Below are 17,950 nucleotides of genomic sequence, written 5' to 3'. Positions count from 1 at the left end.
CCAAGTCCCTGTCCTATCTCCATTGTTCTTACTACATGCGGCCTTACTACAGTGTTCTTTTCCGTGGGCTCAGTGGAGGAAGAGGAGATTCTTCCTACTGCTAGGAGTGCCAAACTAACCCAAGGCTTACGAGACCTATCTTCCCAGCTTCCTGCAGAGTCCCCTAAAGGACAGGCGTGCGAGGATCTTACCTAGAGACAGAGGAAATGAAAGTCCTAGACTCCATTTTGCGTTAAAGTATACTGCTTTGCCTAATGAATCAATTCAGTTTCCTGGGGGTCGGCCTCCTAGGGAAAGTGCAGGGTGGAGAAAGGCAGAGAGCAGAAATGGAGAGGCAAATGGATAATAATTATCGGTCGAGACTTGGCTCATGCTGATCCTTCCCTCTTGCCCAAATCCCACCTACCTTTCATGTCACCTCATTCTCCAAACTTCCCCCAGCTGTTTTAACTGACCTTCTTGGCTGTAATGATAGATTGTCTTGTGGACCCCAACTCTTCATCCTGCTCCAACTCCACACCCACTAAAGAAACAGAATACATTTCATCATCCTTTGACTTCGGGTTTGGCCATATAAACATCCTCTATGAATGGTCAAAGCCAATAGCATAAGATGGAGGTGATGGTGTGTCAGTTCCAAGACCTCTTTGCTACTCCCATTGCCATGAAAAGAGTACACCCAGCCTAGCCCACTGTCCCCAAGAAGAGGACAAGAGACACGTGACACAAAGTTGTCTGGCCAAACTTTCTAGTTAAGCCCAGCAAAGATCAGCCAACTCTTAGATGCGTGAGCTAAATAAATATTTATTGTTGTATGCCTCTGAGATTTTATAGTTGTTGGATATACAGCTAATACAACTACCCGTAGTATTTATTGTATATTTCAGTACTTAGCAATTTGAATAGCATTTCATTATTTGGTCGTATATAATTGTTTCTTTGGGCAGGTTAAGAGCAACAGATTTAGCGAATAAAAATACAGGGTCCCCAGTTACATTGAATTTTGCATAAATAATGAATAAATTTTTAGTGTGTGTCCCATGCAATTTTTAGAACACATTTATATTAAAAAATATTTATCTAAAATTCAAATTTAACTGGGCATCCTCCTCCTAGAGCCGAGGCAGGATCCACATCGATACAACAGCTGTGAGGTAGTTCCCATGGTCACCATCAAAATGCCGGAGAGGAAAGCCACACTACAGTCAGAGATTTCCAGGAAGATAGATGGCGAGCGCCTTCTTTTCTCCAGTGACGAGCCCCTCCCCCCCATAATAATGATGATGGTTATCATTTACAGCCCCTGTATAGGCAGGTAGTGGACGAATATACTCTCTTATGTTCACATCAGTGCTGCAGTGTAGCTAATCCTTATCCCCATTTACAAATGAGTACACAGCTAGAGAGAGTCGCAAGGTAGAATTCAAATGCAGCCCTTTCCCTTTCTATAATGCAGCCCTGCCTCCAGCTACAGAAACTGACTGATGTCCTTTTCACAAAACTGAAGAGGACACAGTATTTTTCTCAGCTCCCAGTCTCTTTGCTGGCCCCCCCCACAATCCATTCTGTGGATAAAGGGCGTTGTATTACTTTGCTCGGGCTGCCATAACTAAGTGCCACGGATGGAGTGGCTTAAACAACAGAAATTCATTTTCTCACAGTTCTGGAGGTTAGATGTCCACCCACCACCAAGGTGTCAGCAGGGCTGGTTCCTTCTGAAGGCTGAGGGAGGGATCTGTTCCAGGCCTGCAATGTCAACCTGACCCGTGTCAACCTGACCAGGCCACGGGATGCCCAATTACCAGGTTAAACATTACTTCTCAGTGTGTCTGTGAGGGTGTTTCTGGAAGAGACTGGCATTAAGGCAAGTGCTAACTCAGGTAGGCTGAGTCAGGCAGATTGCCCTGCCCAGCGTGGATGGGCATCATCTAATCCTTGGAGGGCCTTCGCAGGACAAAAGGTGGAGGAGGGCTGCATTGGTTCTCTCTGCCTGACTGCTTGAGCTAAGGTATCTGTCTTCTCCTGGCCTTGGACTGGAACTTAGATCAGCACCCTCCTGGGTATGAGGCCTTTGGGCTCAAACTAGAATTTATACCACTGGCTTTCCTGGGTCCCCCACTTGCAGACAGCAGATTGTGCCACTTCTCAGCCTCCCAAATCAAATGAGACAATTCCTTATAATAAATAATAAATCACATATATATGTAGACTTCTACCTCAATTCCCCAGTGTTGTCTCTTGCACCTTTAGGATGTCATTCCTTTATATGTCAGTGAGCCCTCTCCTTAACCCTCGGGTCCCGAGAACTCCATGTGAGTGCATTTCTAAAAAGATATATATGTATATACATAATCTCCTACTCATTCTGCTTCTCTGGAAAACCCTGACTCTCACAGGCCTCTTTCCTTGGTTCATAGATGGCCATCTTCTCCCTTATCTTCATGTCGTCTTCCTTCTGTGCATGTCTGTATCCAAATGTCCTCTTCTTTAAGGACATCAGTCATATTGAATTAGGACCCACACTAACGACCTCATTTTAATTTAATCTCCTCTGTAAAGACCCTATCTCTAAATAAGGTCACATTCTAAGGTACCGGGGGTTAGGATTTCAATATGTGAATGGGAGGGTGGGGGGCAGGACACAGTTTGGCCCCTAAAAGGGTGTGTGGAGCTAATTGTGATTCACCCAAATGCAGTCAGCATTTAAAAGAGAACCCCAAGGGAGTCGATTTCAAATGCATTCTGGATCTCAGTTGGCGAAATTCGAGTTTTCGAAGCAGACCTGCGGGGAGCAAAGGCCCATGCCGCAGTTCTTCATAACAGCACCTCAAGGGTGTCACACCCTCTGCCGGAGGGGCCCTAGCAACTGACAGAATGTGGGTTATTATGAGGACAGGGGATTGTGATGGTGGCTGGTCTGTGGAATCTGGTGAGGCCAAATGCTAGTGCCTCAAAAGATGTCCTCAGGCCCCGATTGGCAGCATTGCTTTCTGAATGGCAACAGACGACAGGGAGGCGATGGAAGTCCAGGGGGCGGGAGAAAGCTGCCCAACCTTCCCCAGGATGGCGCCTGATGACCCCATGTCTGAAGGGAAGTTGAGGGCGGCTTTGGTAAGGGAATGCCTATCCCACTGCCCCAGCTGGTCCCCGCAGGGGAAGAGAGAGTACTGTAGGGACACGTGATAGGAGCTGAGTGCTTTGAGGTCCCCGAGAGCTACTAAAGAAGAGCAGGTGACGTGCACCCCCTCCCCACCACTGGCAACCGGCTGTGACATGAAGCGAGGAAGGCTGCCATAAGACTGTGAAGTACCCGGAGCTTTGGTCTTTCCCACCTACCTCCCCACTGGGGCCCTTTCCTCCCTCTGTGGATAGGGCCTGGCTCCCCCATACCCCTTTTTTGGTCCCCAAATATTTAGGTTCTCTCTACACAGACCCTGCCTGGGTTCTTCTCTCCTGCTGTAGCCCCCAGAGGCCTGGGTGTCTAACTCTTCTCAAAGTTAGATAGAGTAGGGGAAAGTTACCTCCATGATTTAAAAATCACCAAGAACACAGCCTTCTACCTCAAGTCCCCTCTGCCGCCTCTTGCAACTTTAGGATGTCGTTCCTTTATGTCAGTGTGCCCTCTCTACCCTCAGGTCCCGGTAACTCCATGTAAGTGCATTTCGGAAAAGAACTCATTGTAGATCTTTCCAACTCAAACACTCTTTCAAACACTCCAGTCCATTGTGGTTTGGGGCAGCGGGAGAGCCCTGGGTGGGAGGGGTGGGCAGCCCCATACTGACTCCTTACCATCCCTGGACTGCCCTCTTCCCAGCCCCAGGAGGCAGAGGCCCCTAAGCCAGACTCTTCCTACGACTACCTGGAGGAGCTGGAAACTTATGAGAACAGAGACGACCCAGGGCCACCTAAGTCGCTGTCCCCCAAAGCTGGCCCGACCACCAAGGGCCAGGCGGGGGATGGACCTGAACTTACGAAACTGCCTTGGGCCCTGGGGACCTCGGGGACTAAGTGCAATGTCGAGATGGAGCTGGAGAGGGTGCGCATGGAGTTCGAGCTCACACGGCTCCGGTACCTGCATGAGGAGAATGAGCGCCAGCGGCAGCACGAGGAAGTGATGGAGCAGCTGCAGCAGCAGGCGACGCCCCACCTGGTAGGTAACAGGGAGAGGGTGGGGGGACCTGGCGGAGAGGCCCGCAGGTCCAGCCCCAAGGGCCAGGACTGACGCTGGGGGTCAGGGAGACCTCTGTCCCTGACCTGCGCCAGAGCCCATCCTGCCGGCTTCACTGCTGCGTCTTGCCCCAGGTCCAGAGCTGCGCCGCTCACTGCTCTAGAGCTTCCGCGCCAAGCTGTGATTCAACTCTTTAGGGAGGGTGGACCCTAGGAGGGGCTCGAGAACCACCTTGTTCACCCACCTGCCCAGGGCTTTTCTTCTCAGGGAAAAAGTCTTTAACATTTCCTCTTTCCATTCCTCTTGGCATCTCTTTTAAGAGATATAATGCCTGGGACTAGACCCAGAACCCTCACTGCAGTCTGACCAGTGGATTTCGATAAAACTATCACCTTCCCTGATTAGGGCCACATCCACTCTGTTTGGATCACTCTGCTCTGTTGACAACTAAAACTTGGACATCTTTTGGCAAGAAACGGACCATTCTCCCCCAATCTGTACTAAATGGGGATAAGAACACCTACTTGCAGTTAAATGGGCTATGGCGTGCTTAACTGTGACTGGGCCATCATAAGCACTAAATAACAAAAGATGTTATTGTTTAAATCAGTCTCATCTGGGCTTTAAAATCAGACAATTCTGGGTTGAAACCCTGGCTCTGCCACCTATAAACTGCATGACACTGGGCAAGTTACTAATCATCTTGGAGCCTCAGTTTGCTCATCCATAAGGCAGTATCTACCTCATAGGGTCATTGCGAGGATTAAATGAGAGAAGGCACATAAGGCACTTTGCAATGAGCCTGGCACATTAGGTAAGCACTCAATAAATGTTAGCTATTAACATTTTTATGTACTCATGCAATTCACTTCTTGACCCAAATACAACAACTAAAGTTCATCATTTTTCAATTTTATTGGAATGTAACGTATTAGTTCTGCTTCCCAGCTCTGAGTCATTCTCAATTCTGAGAAATTTGCCTTCTGCCTTTATCCAAGTCATTGCTATAACTGTTGAGGAGGATGTGACTTAAATAAGCATCACTAAAAGATCTCCCTACAGGTTAGCAGTTTTCCATTAATCATCATCCTTGTGTTACATTGTATCCAGCTCACATTTCTCTATTTTGTCCAAAAAAAACTATGCTGAGACACACTGTCTAATGGTTTCCCAGAATTAAGATAGTACACTACCTGTAGCATTTCCCCAATTAACAGATCAATTATTTTTTTTAAAGAAAATAGGGTGGGTTTTGCATGATTCGTTCTCGATGAACACACGCTGTCTTCTTAACAATTATCATTTTTTTCTTGCTCATGAAATACCTGCTTAATAATACACTTAATGATTTTGCTTAGCTAAGTCAAGCTTACTGAACTGGGATTTCTAGAATCTCTCTTTTCCCCCTCTTTTTAAAAATCTAGAAAATAATCACCTGTCCCTAAGGTTCTGGCAAGTTTCCTGATATTTTTGATGTCTCACAAATAAGTTCCATTTCAAAACTTGTGGTTTTATTTTTAGTATCCTTGGATAAAATCTGCTACAAGTTTGAGCCTGAGACTATGGAAAGCAGATATGGTGCAGGACTATGGCTTTGGTTGATGTCTCCTCCTAACCATGTTTGTTTTCCATTTGTAGTTTGAAAAGCTTTTTCCTTACTGGGTGAGCTGGAAGCCCTTGGTGTATAGTCCTCTCAGCTCCCTGTCTTCTACTCAAAAGATAGACCATTGAAAGTGCTTTTGAAAAGACTAAAAGCTTTCACGAATGCATGTTTCGTTACTGAAATCATAAATATCTTCCATAAGCATTTCAGACTGAAAACACATGCAGTTTGCAAAAGGTGGCCGGAAGTCCACAGATCTAGAGCCTACGGGGTCTCCAGAGAAGCATTACATCTGCCCAGCCCTCGACTCCCACTAGAACCCTAGGAATGAGAAATTCTTTTCCTCTGGTCTTCAACCTTCCTTGCTATGCATTCTAGAGGTGGCATCACTGGAGTCATTTTCTGCCAGCGTGTGTTCATTTGGTTGCCTCTCCCATTTTTATATATTTGTTTCAATAATGGTGTGTCCAAAATACCAGGCTCTGGTAATAGTTTACAAACATGTTTTATTTGGGGGGTATGTATTAAAAGGTGGAGAGTTGACTTGATTTTGAAGTTTCCTTTCCACTTTCTTTTTCTGGGTGGATGGGTGGGTAGTAAATTTCATTGTATTGAAAAATACATCTGTGAGTATGTTCTAACTGGTTAGGGAATCACAGTCCCTGCCATCTGCCTGCTTACGACAAAGCAAAACAAAACAAAACAAAACTATGGCATGATTTTAAAAGATATTTTAAAGAATAAACCATGAGTGGTGTCTTAAGTACAAATCAAAATATCGTATCGGCTATTGCCTTACTTATATGTTGATGCTTTCTACAGTTAAAAGGGGCTCTGTCAAACTTCAGTTATATGGATTCTGGAAAAGAACAGCACACAGGCGGAATCAGACAGACAACTTAAGCTGCTTTCCCCCATGCCAGAGTCTCTGAGGTTTAAGAAGGCCCCACCACCTGTCTGTAGGGGAGACCAAACCCTAGGCTGAAGAACCATGAACTGACCCCATGTGACCCCATGGGCCAAGAGAGTCAGTCATTTGTGTCCAAGGGGCACCCTCTTATTGTGCCACTGTCCAGAAAGCAAGGCTGAGAGTCAGGGCAAACTGTCCGGAGAACACTCAAAGACCCAGCATCCAGATGTAGGATCTCAGTCAGAGAGACTTCCCACCCGTGTAAAGCAGGGCGGACCGGAGAGAGCGAGGAAGGTGTTGGCCTGAACCAGGAAGGATAAGAGTAGGCTCAAGAAGTAAAAGCTCATGACTGCCCTCTATGTGCCCGTGACCTTGCTGGGAATTTCTCATTCCCTGTCTTACTCTCTCACCTCATAGTCTTGTGAGGTGGGCACTACTCCCCTTCCCGTAGGTGAGGAAGGCGACCTGCCAGAGGTCACGTTCAGGAAAGAGCAAGACTGAAGCCCAGCTCTGCCTGACGCCCACACCCTGGTTTTGCCAGTTCCGCTCTCTTCTTTCCTCCGCAGTTCTCAGGAGGCCTCCAGGACCTCCTGCTCCCCCAGAACCAGTTTGCCATGTTCCTGTACTGCTTCATCTTTATACACATAATCTATGTCACCAAGGAGATAATCTTCTTTCTCTTCTCCAAGCACTACCTGTTCTGCATCGCGGGCATTTTGCTCTGTTTGATTAAAACTTTATGGTCATACTTCCAAGTGCCTTCGCTCTGTCCATCACTGGGAACCACTACATTAGTGTATTGTTGAGACCTGACCCAAGTTAGCCCACGCCTCCCTGCCTTCTCCCTCCCTGGCACTCCTGCCCTCATACGGTGCCTCCTTCCAATCAGAACTTGCTATTAGGAAAGGCTCTGCTATCAGCCATTTACACTTTAGTGTGCAGTAATGCATTTCATCCTTATACTGAGCCTTAGCTCTCACTGTGGATGAAGACGCTTTATCTGCTAAGAGGAGGACTTCAGAAGTCAGCAGGTTAGGGAGGTATCTTTAGGAAGAAGGGGTTTAGAAGGACTTTCCAGAACTACAGAAATCACACCATGACCAGACTGGCTTGGGATCCATCACATCTATTCACTTTCATAGATCTCTGAGCTGTGGGGAGCTGTGGTAGGCTTAGGGGTAGGCCCCCCAAAGATGTCCATATTCCAGTCCCCAAACCTGTGAATATGTTACCTTATGTGGCAAAGGAGACTTTGGGATGTGATTACATTAAGGGTCTTGAAATAGAGAGATGATCCTGGATTATCCAGGAGGGCTCATTATAATCACAGGGGTCCTTATAAGAGGGAGACAGACAGGAAGGTGAGGATCAGAGAAGGAGATGTGACCATGGAAACAGAAGTTGGAGGGATGTGGGTACACGAGCCAAGGAAGGCAGGCAGCCTCTAGAAGCTAGAAAAGGCAAGAAAATGGATTCCCTCCTAGAGCCTCCAGGAGGAATGCAGCCCTGCCAATCCATTTTGGACTTCCAACCTCCAGAACTGTAAGAGAATAAATTTGAGTTGCTTTAAGCCACTAAATGTGTAGTCATGTGTTATAGCAGCGATACTAAGACAAAAAATAATACAGGAGCCAAAACCCCTCGAGCTCTTTCCAGCTCTGCAAACATGTCAAGATAGCATCACCAGGCCACTGTCAAAGGTCCACTTAGCACTGGGCCTGAACAGGACTGTATACAGTCAGTCCCGTAGGCTTGGAGCCTGCTCTCAGGCCACATATCTTTCAAAAAGAGAGACACTGAAGCTCCAGTGAGCCCAAGCCTTTCAGGGTCTGACAGCAAACGGTATCCCTATCACTGAGCAGTACATGCTTGGGTGACATGGGGTGGCGAAATCTAGGTGTCCTCCTAGGGCCATTGGGAAGGAGGGATTGAATGCCTGATTGGAGCCACAGCAAGTCAGCGGTAGTGGAAAAATGGGAAGAGACAAAAAACAGGCCACACGGACAAACCCTCAAATCACTCACACACACACACACACACACACACACACACACACACCCCAAATAAACAGTTGTCCACAACCCACCTCCCCATTCCCCAAAAAACTAGCAACCACAACCTAAAGGAACAGACTTGGAACACTAGAGGGCTCAAGGGAGGCACAAAATGAAGCCGCCTGGTGAGTGTGTAACAAACAGTTCAACTCCCCCCCAGGGCCAGCTCCCCAACCCCTGCTGTCCCACACACACCCCCGGCTGACAGCCAGCTGCACTTACCCACCAGCCCTGCCCGGGGATGATGGCTGGCAGTCTGGCTACAGTACAGGAAACTTTAGGGATAATGCAGCAAACTGAATGAGGCTGGGCATAGCTGTGCCATCAGTCAAGTCTTTTTGAACCCCTTCTCTTCCTAGGCAGAAGGCTCCGCCTTAAGAGGGACAGAGAGTAAGTTTCTGTTCTGTTGGGCTCTCCGAGTGATGCTTAGTGAAAACACACTACAAAAAGAAGACCGCCCCAGGATTCAATGTCAGTACACATTATACTGCCATATAAGTCTGCAGTGACTTCTCATTTTCCACTCAATTCAATGTATCCAACCCCATTCATGGCTCCGTGTGACAGGTTTTTACTTGAAAATAATAAAGCTGTCATTTTGCATTAAACTTTCAATGACAGAATTTTTTGCAGTGGGTCACTTCTCACAACCATCTTTTTTAATCTGGGTTCCTGGAGTCGGATGGAGGCAAAAGGAGGAGGAGATCAAGATATTAAAAAAGTTAAAGCCCGGATGTTTACCTTGTTATAGCAGGTGGAATTAAGAGTTTGTAAAAACTACCAAGTGCTATAAAGTCATTTAGTCCATCGCCTGCTCCCAGGTAAAACTGGGCTTTAATATATCCATTTTCTTTACAAAGAGAAAAGGCTTAGTTAACTCACTTGAGCACTCAAGTTAGCACCTCATCTCATCCCCTGACCAATGGACGTGAAATCTCCCCCTCTGTGCCTCCTACTATGATTAATGACTAAAACCAGGAGCCTTAGATCTGCCCTTTGGGAAAATGAGAACAGCTCAGGGTCACTCCCCAAACTTGATACAGGTCTCTCCCAGTTCAAGTGCAAAACAGAAAGGAGAGAGAAAAAGGTGGAAAAAGACACAAAAGATAGGGGGAAAAGGCACAGCTGAGGGGTTACCAAGCAGGCAACGAGTCAACATGCAAGCGCTTCTTGAGAACCTCAGGTGTGCCAGGCACTTCGCTGAACGCTTTATGGAGGCTATCTTCACCAAAACCCTGGGAGGTGGGAATGTGTACTATCCCTCATTCACAGATGAGGATACTGAGGCTCCGAGAGGTTCAGTGACATACTCAAGATCATCTTAGATCTCAAGTCTGACTCCCAAGCACATTATGTTCCTACATCGCCATGCTCCCAAGATCTGACCCTGAAGGATCTCACAGCCTTTCTGAGATGAGTCCAAGGCACATGAAAAACGTAAAGACCTCAATGGTGAAGGAGAGCAAAGAACGAGAGGTCCCTGGAGCCCAGGGAGAAAGAAAGTCTTCTCAAAAGAGCAGCCCACAAGAGCAGGTGAGCCTGGGGCAGGTAAAGAGGAGGGAGAACTCACGGGAACTGATAAGGATGGAAGTATATCAGCTGTATTCAGGAGAAAGAGAAGGCTCATTCTTGCGCCAGTGAATGATGTAAAGGTAACAGGCCCAGAAAATTAATTTGGGGCCAAATTTTATAGTCCTGAATGTAGGTCTGAGGAATACGAATTTAATCCCTTAGGAAACAGGAATTCCCTGAAAGATTGTAGAGTGATAGTGAACCCCTCAAAAAAGGAAGGACAAGGCCTCCTTTTCCCTCCCTCTCAGGGGACCATGTTCTTGCCTTGACCTCTCCCCATTTCCAAATCAGGAACATTCTTTCTAAGGTCCTATGTGAAGATTGTATTCAGCTATAAAAGAAACCCAGCTATAGTGGCTTCTCCAAATAGAGGTTTGTGTTTCTCACATACTAAGAAGTCCCAAGTAAAACAGTCCATGACTGGAGAAACGACTGCAGGAAGTCACCGAGGACCAGGCTGCTTTTTGCTCCACCATCCTTAGCACACAGCTTTTATCCTCCTCAGACCATGGCTTTCAGCCTCATGATTTCAAGATGGCAGCTGCAGTTCCAGGTATCATGTCCATAACTCCAAGACAGAGGGAAAAAAGGGGCCACCTTTTAAAAGCTTTTTAGAAAGACTTACCTAGCAACTTCTGCTTACAACTCATTGGCCAGTCTGGTCATGTGGCTGCTGCTGGCTACAGGGCATCTGAAGTGGTAACTTTTTGCCAGGACACTGTCACAGAACTGAACAAAATCAGGATTCTGATAGTATGAGGGAAGGGACGGGTGGATATTGAATAAGTGACTATGTCTGCCATACTCTGCTTTTTTTAGGCCCAGCTCCCACTCCCTTCTGGGCGCTGAGCCAGAGTTGTGGTGGGGGTTGAGACCATTGGGTGGAGCACAGCTGTAGCCAATCTGGGCCTGGCCCACTTCTGCCTCAAGGCCTCATTCACATACCACAGCAGGAAGGTCATGGTTTTCTCTGGACACACGACTGGAACAGCTCTGCCTTCCTCCTCCTGACCTCTGCCTGAAGCCCTATGACCTTTCACAACCAGGGCAGAAGCCTTGCCTGGGGACTTAGACGCACGCCCCTCTGTGCTGGGCACCCTCAGCAAAGCTGCAAGAGGAGGCAAGTTTGCCCCTGGTGTTCCTCCCCTCTGCTGTGTCCCAGCTCCCGGAGAACAGAGCCCAGAACCCCTGACATCTCTCCTGTCAGCCCACTCACACTAGGCTGCTAAAGCCTGGGTGTGTAACAGATCATATGCATTACATTCAGCTTTTGCCCAATCAAACACTAATAGCAAAGTTTCAGGCAGGCTTAGGGAGAGAAAAGTGAAAGCATCTTTCCTGCTCCCCAAATGGAGTCACATAGGTGGCAACCCTGAGCCCAAGGACAAGACTAGAGTCCTGGAAACTGCTGAAATCTGCAGGACGGAAGAGGGAGCAGAGCAGGCTTGATTCCAAACGTCACTTCCATGCCATGTCTGTTTCTAATTCCGCTTTAGCAGATGACCGACTACCAGCAGGTCCCTTAAGCCTTCTAGCCTTCATTTGGTGACCTGTAAGTTATCTGGACTCTACCTTAGTTTAAAAAAAAAAATTTTTTTTTTAAAGGACCAAAGCCTAGGGTCTGCTTTTTAATTGATTTGCTATGGTGTTTAGGGGCCTTGGTAGCCTTAAAGGTGCCCCAGCAACCACATTAAGAAACCTAAATCCTTGCTCCTCAACATGTGACCTGAGGACCAGCTGCATCCACATTGCCAGGGGCATCTTAGAAAGTCCAAGAAGCTTGCCTCTCTAGGTGAGCTGACACAATCCAACCTATGCTTTGTGGTGAAGACACTGCTCATGGCCTGGGAATGGGGTGCAGATGTAGAGGCACAATAGGAAGGGGAGAGAGCGGGTACCTGAGCGTGCAGCCCCTAGAAGTGCTGTGGGAGCCTCCATCAGCACAGAGCTCAGCCCAGGGTGGCGATATATCTACCCTCTTCCCTCTGTGCCCTTTCGAAGTCCTTGCTCTGAGCTTCTGAGAAACGAAATGACATCTCCCAGCATCTCCCTGGCACTCTAGGATTCACCAGAAACTTCCGGAATCCCTCCAGGCCCTGTCTTTGCCTCTGTCCCTTTTTTGATCTGGCTCTGACGTGTATAGCTTTGGGAAAATCTTGCTAATACACATTCATTCATTATTTAAAGGCAGCCACTGTTCCTTCAGGAAGGTTAAGCATGATTAAAAGATGGGATTTTTCCACAGGGCACAGCAGAAAAGCTAGGGCTCTCGCATTTTTAAGCTGTTTTGGCCAAGCCTTGTTGCATAATTTAAACCCTGTGACTTATTTAGACTTAATTAGACAAAGGAGCAGTAGCTACAGGTTCATTAGTCAGTATTTATTAAGCACCCAAGGGGGCGTGGTGGGTTCTTAAGAACAAAGTGGAGAATCAGCTTTGGGCTTACAAATTTCCTACACTTAAGGAAGAGGGGGTTATAGACGTGTCAGGAGGTAGGCATTTTTATTCCTCCAGGAGAATAAAGAAGTGGCATCAAAGGGCCTGGGGTCATGGAACAAATCCCCACTAACACCTTCTTCTCAGCCATGATGGGGTGATGTAAGCCACCTCACAGTGCTATGCTGACAGATGAGTATGATAATGGGGTGTAAGCTCATGGTAAATGCGGAGCTATACAAACGGCAGGTGTTAGTAAGAGTTGAGCAGGGAAGGTGTAGTGATTGCCCCCCCACCCCGATTTCAGAAACTGAGAGAAGTGGGAGGACCAGCTCCAGCATTTGTGGGACCCAGTGCAAAAGGACAATGCCTTGTTTAAAACGTATTAAGAATTTCAAGGGGGCAACAGCAGAGCCTGAAACCAGGTGTAGAGACTCCTGAGCACAGAGGTCCCCCAAGCTGGGGCCCGGTGCCACTGCTCTGGTGGTATATCCATGAGGCCAGCCCTGGAGGTAGATGAAGGATACCCTCTGGGGTGAGGGGCTTTTGTGGTGCCTCTCAAATCCTATCCTGAGAGACTATGTCCTTGGCCACCCCATCAGCCTGAGGGAGGAGAGCAGGTGCTGTGCATTTTGAAAGGGGGTGGGGACCACGGGAGCAGGCCTAGGGTAGGGGATACTGAGGCTGGTGGTCTGGAAAAAGGAAAGCCCCCATCCCAGAAAAAGTGATCTCCTAGTTTACCCACCAGCTCTGGAAGCAGCATCTGACTGATCAGGAGGCTCCTCTCTGCATGGAGGTCATGCCTCAGGCTTGCAGCTGCCAATCACTGAGCTAACAAGCCTCAGGCTCTACAAATCCTCCATGCTCCCTCCCTCTATGGCCCCCTCTCCCTCCATTCCCCTTCCCTCTGACTTCTGCCCTTAGCTTCTTCAGCCAATCATTTTGCTCTGGGCAAGAAAATCCAAAAATAGGAGAACAAAGCTCAACTTTTACCCCCCATGAGTCTCATTTGTATCAAATGACACAGTCCCTTTGCCTCAAACTTTTCAACAAAGGAGTCTTTGTAAGGTCCTGGGGCAGAAAGCAGGCCTTGGAAGGGAGCCACCAGGAAGCCAGGCAAAAAGTGCTGAGTAAAGCAACTCTTGGCTGAGGAGATTGGGGTGGGGTGGGGGTGTCTCCAGAGTTTTCCTCTGCCCCAGGAAAGGCCAGGGCCAGATGCTCCCTATCGGAGTAGCTTTTCTCCCAGCACCCGGCTCTGGCTTTGGCCAGGAGGTGCCAGAGCAGGTAACAGAGTGTCTGCATGGAACACCCCAGTCACAGGGGCTCAACCAGCGCTTGAGGAATAAATGAATGAACAATTCAATGAACCAAAGGATGTAATTCAATGAACCAAAGGCAACCTGAGAACGTTTCTGTGAGCTGACGTATTCTGCGAAGTCTTCCTGGAGAGGGGAGAAGGGAGCAACCAAATACTATATATTCTGCCTGTTCAATAACACCTTATGTCATCTCATTTCATCTCATGGCCACCCCCAAGGGAGCACTATTCCCATCCTCACTTAGCAGCTGAGAAAGCAGACTCAGAGGTCCAGGAGTTGCCTGAGCTTCCCCAGCCAGAAAGCGGCAGAGACCTAGTGTGGCAAGGAGCCGAAAGTTGATTTAAGAAAAACAAAACAATATATGTCTTGTCTATTTGAGTTTGTGGATGAAGATCCACAGCTGATTCGATAACGTAAAAAATACTGTTACTGTATTTCAAATGGATTGTGAGGCCCCACTATGTCTCTCTCTGTACACCTAGCGGTAGCAGATTCAAAAGTATTGGACTTAAAAACCTATTCTTTTATTCTACCCCTTCTCTCACTACCTCTCACCAAAGGCTGTAGGGGAAAATGTCTTTCAGGAGGGACAAGGATATAAGTCCTCACTCACCGGCCCACCCATTCCACTCCCTGCCATTTTCCAGAGAGATAACTGGAAGATCTATACTCAAGGCCCTAGAGAGCTTCCAACCCCACCAAACATCTTCTATTTTGCCCCACAGGTGAGTGGGCCTGTAGCTGGCTTGGGGGTCTTCCCTCTTGAACCAGCCATGCCTAGCGCTCTTTCTCTCTGAAGACCAGGATTCTCTGGCAGGTATATGAAAAGAGAGGAAGGTGGTCAGACCCAGGGAGAAATCTTACAGTTCACTCTCACTGACATTCAATTCAGGGCAATTTCTGTATCCTCACACACACAAAGTCTGCTCTGGTATCAGAGCTGCCCCAGTGAGTTCCTAGAAAATGTTGTGCTTTGGAAGACTCTGGAAGCAGAGCCACGTGCTAGAAAGTTCACCTGCTCTCAGATATCAGACTGACTTCAAAGGAACTCCAGACGGTGGCCCTAAGCAAACCACACACTGCAAGACAATCCTGATTCCCAAAACAGATCACTTAGGGCAAGGGCCAGAAACTGGGATGTCAGGAGGACCCAACTGGCGCAAGTAAAAGAAGACACTGGCCCGGTGTAGCTAACAGGAAAGGAAGAGCCAGGGTAAACGCAGCAGTCTCTACACACCTCCTCCCGCCCATTTTGACCACGTGAGGATGCAGACCCCATGTGCAGTTTTTCAAGGGCAGCCAGGAATCGAATCTTTTTATGTGCTACCTGCTGATTTTGAACTGTTGGCTCAAGGTTCTTAGACATCCTATGGACCTAACAAAAGTCTGTGGGCCCACCAGCTTATAATCTCTGAACTTGAGATGTGATTTCCCTTATGATAGAGTCTTTTTCACTCAGAGACCCGCTGGGGGATTTCTTTAAACAGAAAACACTCCTAGTACAAAAATAGAATGTGATTCACTCTAGCACAGGGTTTAAGTACAGAAGCAGCAGTAAGGGATGCTTCTCTTCACAAATTGCCTCACCTTGAGGTATTTCAAGAGACGGACCGCTTAATGCATTTCAAATCAGGTTAGCGTGGCAAAAATCTAATTTTCATACAACTTCTTGAAGGAAGATGGGAATTTGGTTCAGGTCTGGATCAGGATTAAAGAAGGGGCCTGGAAGCAGGAAGGTGAGGAGGGAGAGTGTGTTGGGGTAAAGGGCAGAGCTGGGGGCCCAGGCTGAGCGATGTGGAGAGAGGCTCGCAACCGTTCTGTGAGGTTGGTCAGACAGAGTGGTGGGGCCTGGGGACCAGAGCCAGCCAGAGAGGAGAAGAGGAGGAGGGAGCATCATTAGTTGCCATGGTAACAAAAAAATAAAGAAAGGGGGAGAGCAAGAGAGGGGGGAATCTCGGAGAAGAGCTATGTTGTGCTGCTGTCCATACCAGCTCTCTTGTCTCTACCCAGGCACTTTGTCTATGACTCTCTGGCCCCTCTGATACTTCCCCCACCTGACTCTGCTCATTCCTGGCATGCATAAATTACTGTGAAATTACTTCAAGGACATTTAGATCCTAAACATGGGTGAGCTAGATGGGCACCTACTTACTGTTCCTCTAAGTCTCAAAAGACCTCTTGAATTCAAAAATATTTTCTCCACTGTTCTGCCATAAAGCCTATAATTCCACCATTAGGGCAAATTTTCTTAAACTAAAGATTTGTTCATGTTTAATTACGAAACGTCATTAAAAAGGGTAATATCTTGGATAGCAATTTCTAAAATCTCATAAGAAATTAGCTTACCACATGTAGCAAGGATCTCAGATTCAGCCTAGGAAACTCCATGGCTTGGGTTCAAGCATATCTGAACCTGTATGATGAGCTGATAGGGCAGACCCCAGACAGGCCACTTCACAGGACAGTTCCAGTGACATCTGCTGTGTGCCTAGAATTCGTTTTCCCTTGATTTTCTTTTGGGGAACTCTTTGTTCATCAGTCTTTGTCCATGAGGTCCAGGTGCGCTGACTTCCAGTCAAGGGCGGACCCAAGACCCGGACCTGACCAATTGGAGCATTCCATCTCCTGGCCAGAACACTTGACTCTTGTGTAGACGCACAATCCAGGCCTGACCAATGAGTCTCAGAACTAGGACTTTTGCTGGAACTCTTGAGAAAGTAAACTCTCTTTCCATTGGGTATCCACTAAGTGGATAAACTCTATGTCCAGAGCTGCTGGTGGCCATCTTGTTCCACTGGGGGAAAGTATACCTGAAATTAAGCTGATAGAGAAAAAGAGCAGAGCCAAGAAGAGATAAGAAGACACAGATAGGGAGAGAGAGGGAAGAGAGGGAGAGAAGGAGAGGAGAGAGAAATTGAGCCCTTGTTGGCATGATTTGAGCCCCTGGATCCACCTAAAATAAGAGACATCCCGGATGTGGTTCCATAGTGTAGCGGTTAGCACGTCTGCTTTACACGCAGAAGGTCCTGGGTTCTCACCCCAGTAGAGCCACGGTCCATGCTCTATGGCTATGCTACCCTGAACGAGCCCGATGTCTGATCTCGGAAGCTAAGCAGGGTCAGGCCTGGTTAGAACTTGGATGGGAGACCACCTAGGAAGACCAGGTGCTGTAGGCATAAATAATAATAATAAAATAAATAAAAATAAAATAAGAGACATCCCTAGCTCTTTAGTTGCTATTAACTTTGAATTGAATTGGGTTTCTGTCACTTGGAACCAAGAGTTCTGAATCATGCAAGGGCTTTCCCATTTGGCTAAAGAAGGAAGATTATATGAGTTGAAACCTGGGCTCAGCAACAGCTAATGCAGGAGGTATCATGGCATCTGTTCCCAGCCTGTCCTATGGAGAAAGCTACAGGGATGAAACTAAACCAGGAGTTTGGGAGACAAGGGGAGAAGTAGAGTTCTCACACATGACCCTCAGCGGGGAAGGCAGCCATGTCCTCACTGCTTAAGGGAAAACATCCCTCTTCTGTCACCCTGAGGGGCGGAGGCATTGACGAAACTGCCGAGGGAAATGGCAGTATGGCCCAGCTAAGACAAAAGGGTCCATGAACAGACCATGAAAGATTTGGAAGCAACCCAAATGTCCATCAACTGATGAGTGGATAACCAAAATGAGAGAATATTATTTGGCAATAAAAAAAAGCACTGATACATGCTACGACATGAATGAATCTTGAAAACATTATGCTAAATGAAAGAAGCCAAAGACAAAAGATAATATATAATTCCATTTATACGAAATGTTCAGAACTGGCAAATCTATAAGAACGGAGAATAGATTAGTGGTTGCCTAGGGCTGGGGGAGCAGGGGGAGAATAGATT

At 47.3% G+C, this 17,950-nt stretch overlaps 1 protein-coding gene and 1 pseudogene across 1 annotated transcript; both read left to right on the top strand.

The window, feature by feature from the left end:
* The first annotated feature begins 2,908 nt into the window (after window positions 1–2,908).
* Window positions 2,909–11,833, top strand: TMEM247 (transmembrane protein 247). Its single transcript, XM_039886936.1, has 4 exons — window positions 2,909–3,111; window positions 3,815–4,150; window positions 7,248–7,436; window positions 11,807–11,833. The coding sequence occupies exons 1-4, from the start codon at window positions 2,995–2,997 to the stop codon at window positions 11,831–11,833; spliced, it is 669 nt and encodes a 222-aa protein (XP_039742870.1). The 5' UTR covers window positions 2,909–2,994.
* A 5,289-nt stretch (window positions 11,834–17,122) lies between these two features.
* Window positions 17,123–17,238, top strand: LOC120622625 (uncharacterized; annotated as a pseudogene).
* The last annotated feature ends 712 nt before the right edge of the window (window positions 17,239–17,950 follow it).

This window comes from Pteropus medius, unplaced genomic scaffold, assembly GCF_902729225.1.
Source record: "Pteropus medius unplaced genomic scaffold, Ma_sr-lr_union100, whole genome shotgun sequence".
NCBI classification, from domain to species: domain Eukaryota; kingdom Metazoa; phylum Chordata; class Mammalia; order Chiroptera; family Pteropodidae; genus Pteropus; species Pteropus medius.
Note: the sequence above shows the minus strand (reverse complement) of the source record. Positions and strands in the feature narration are given on the sequence as shown.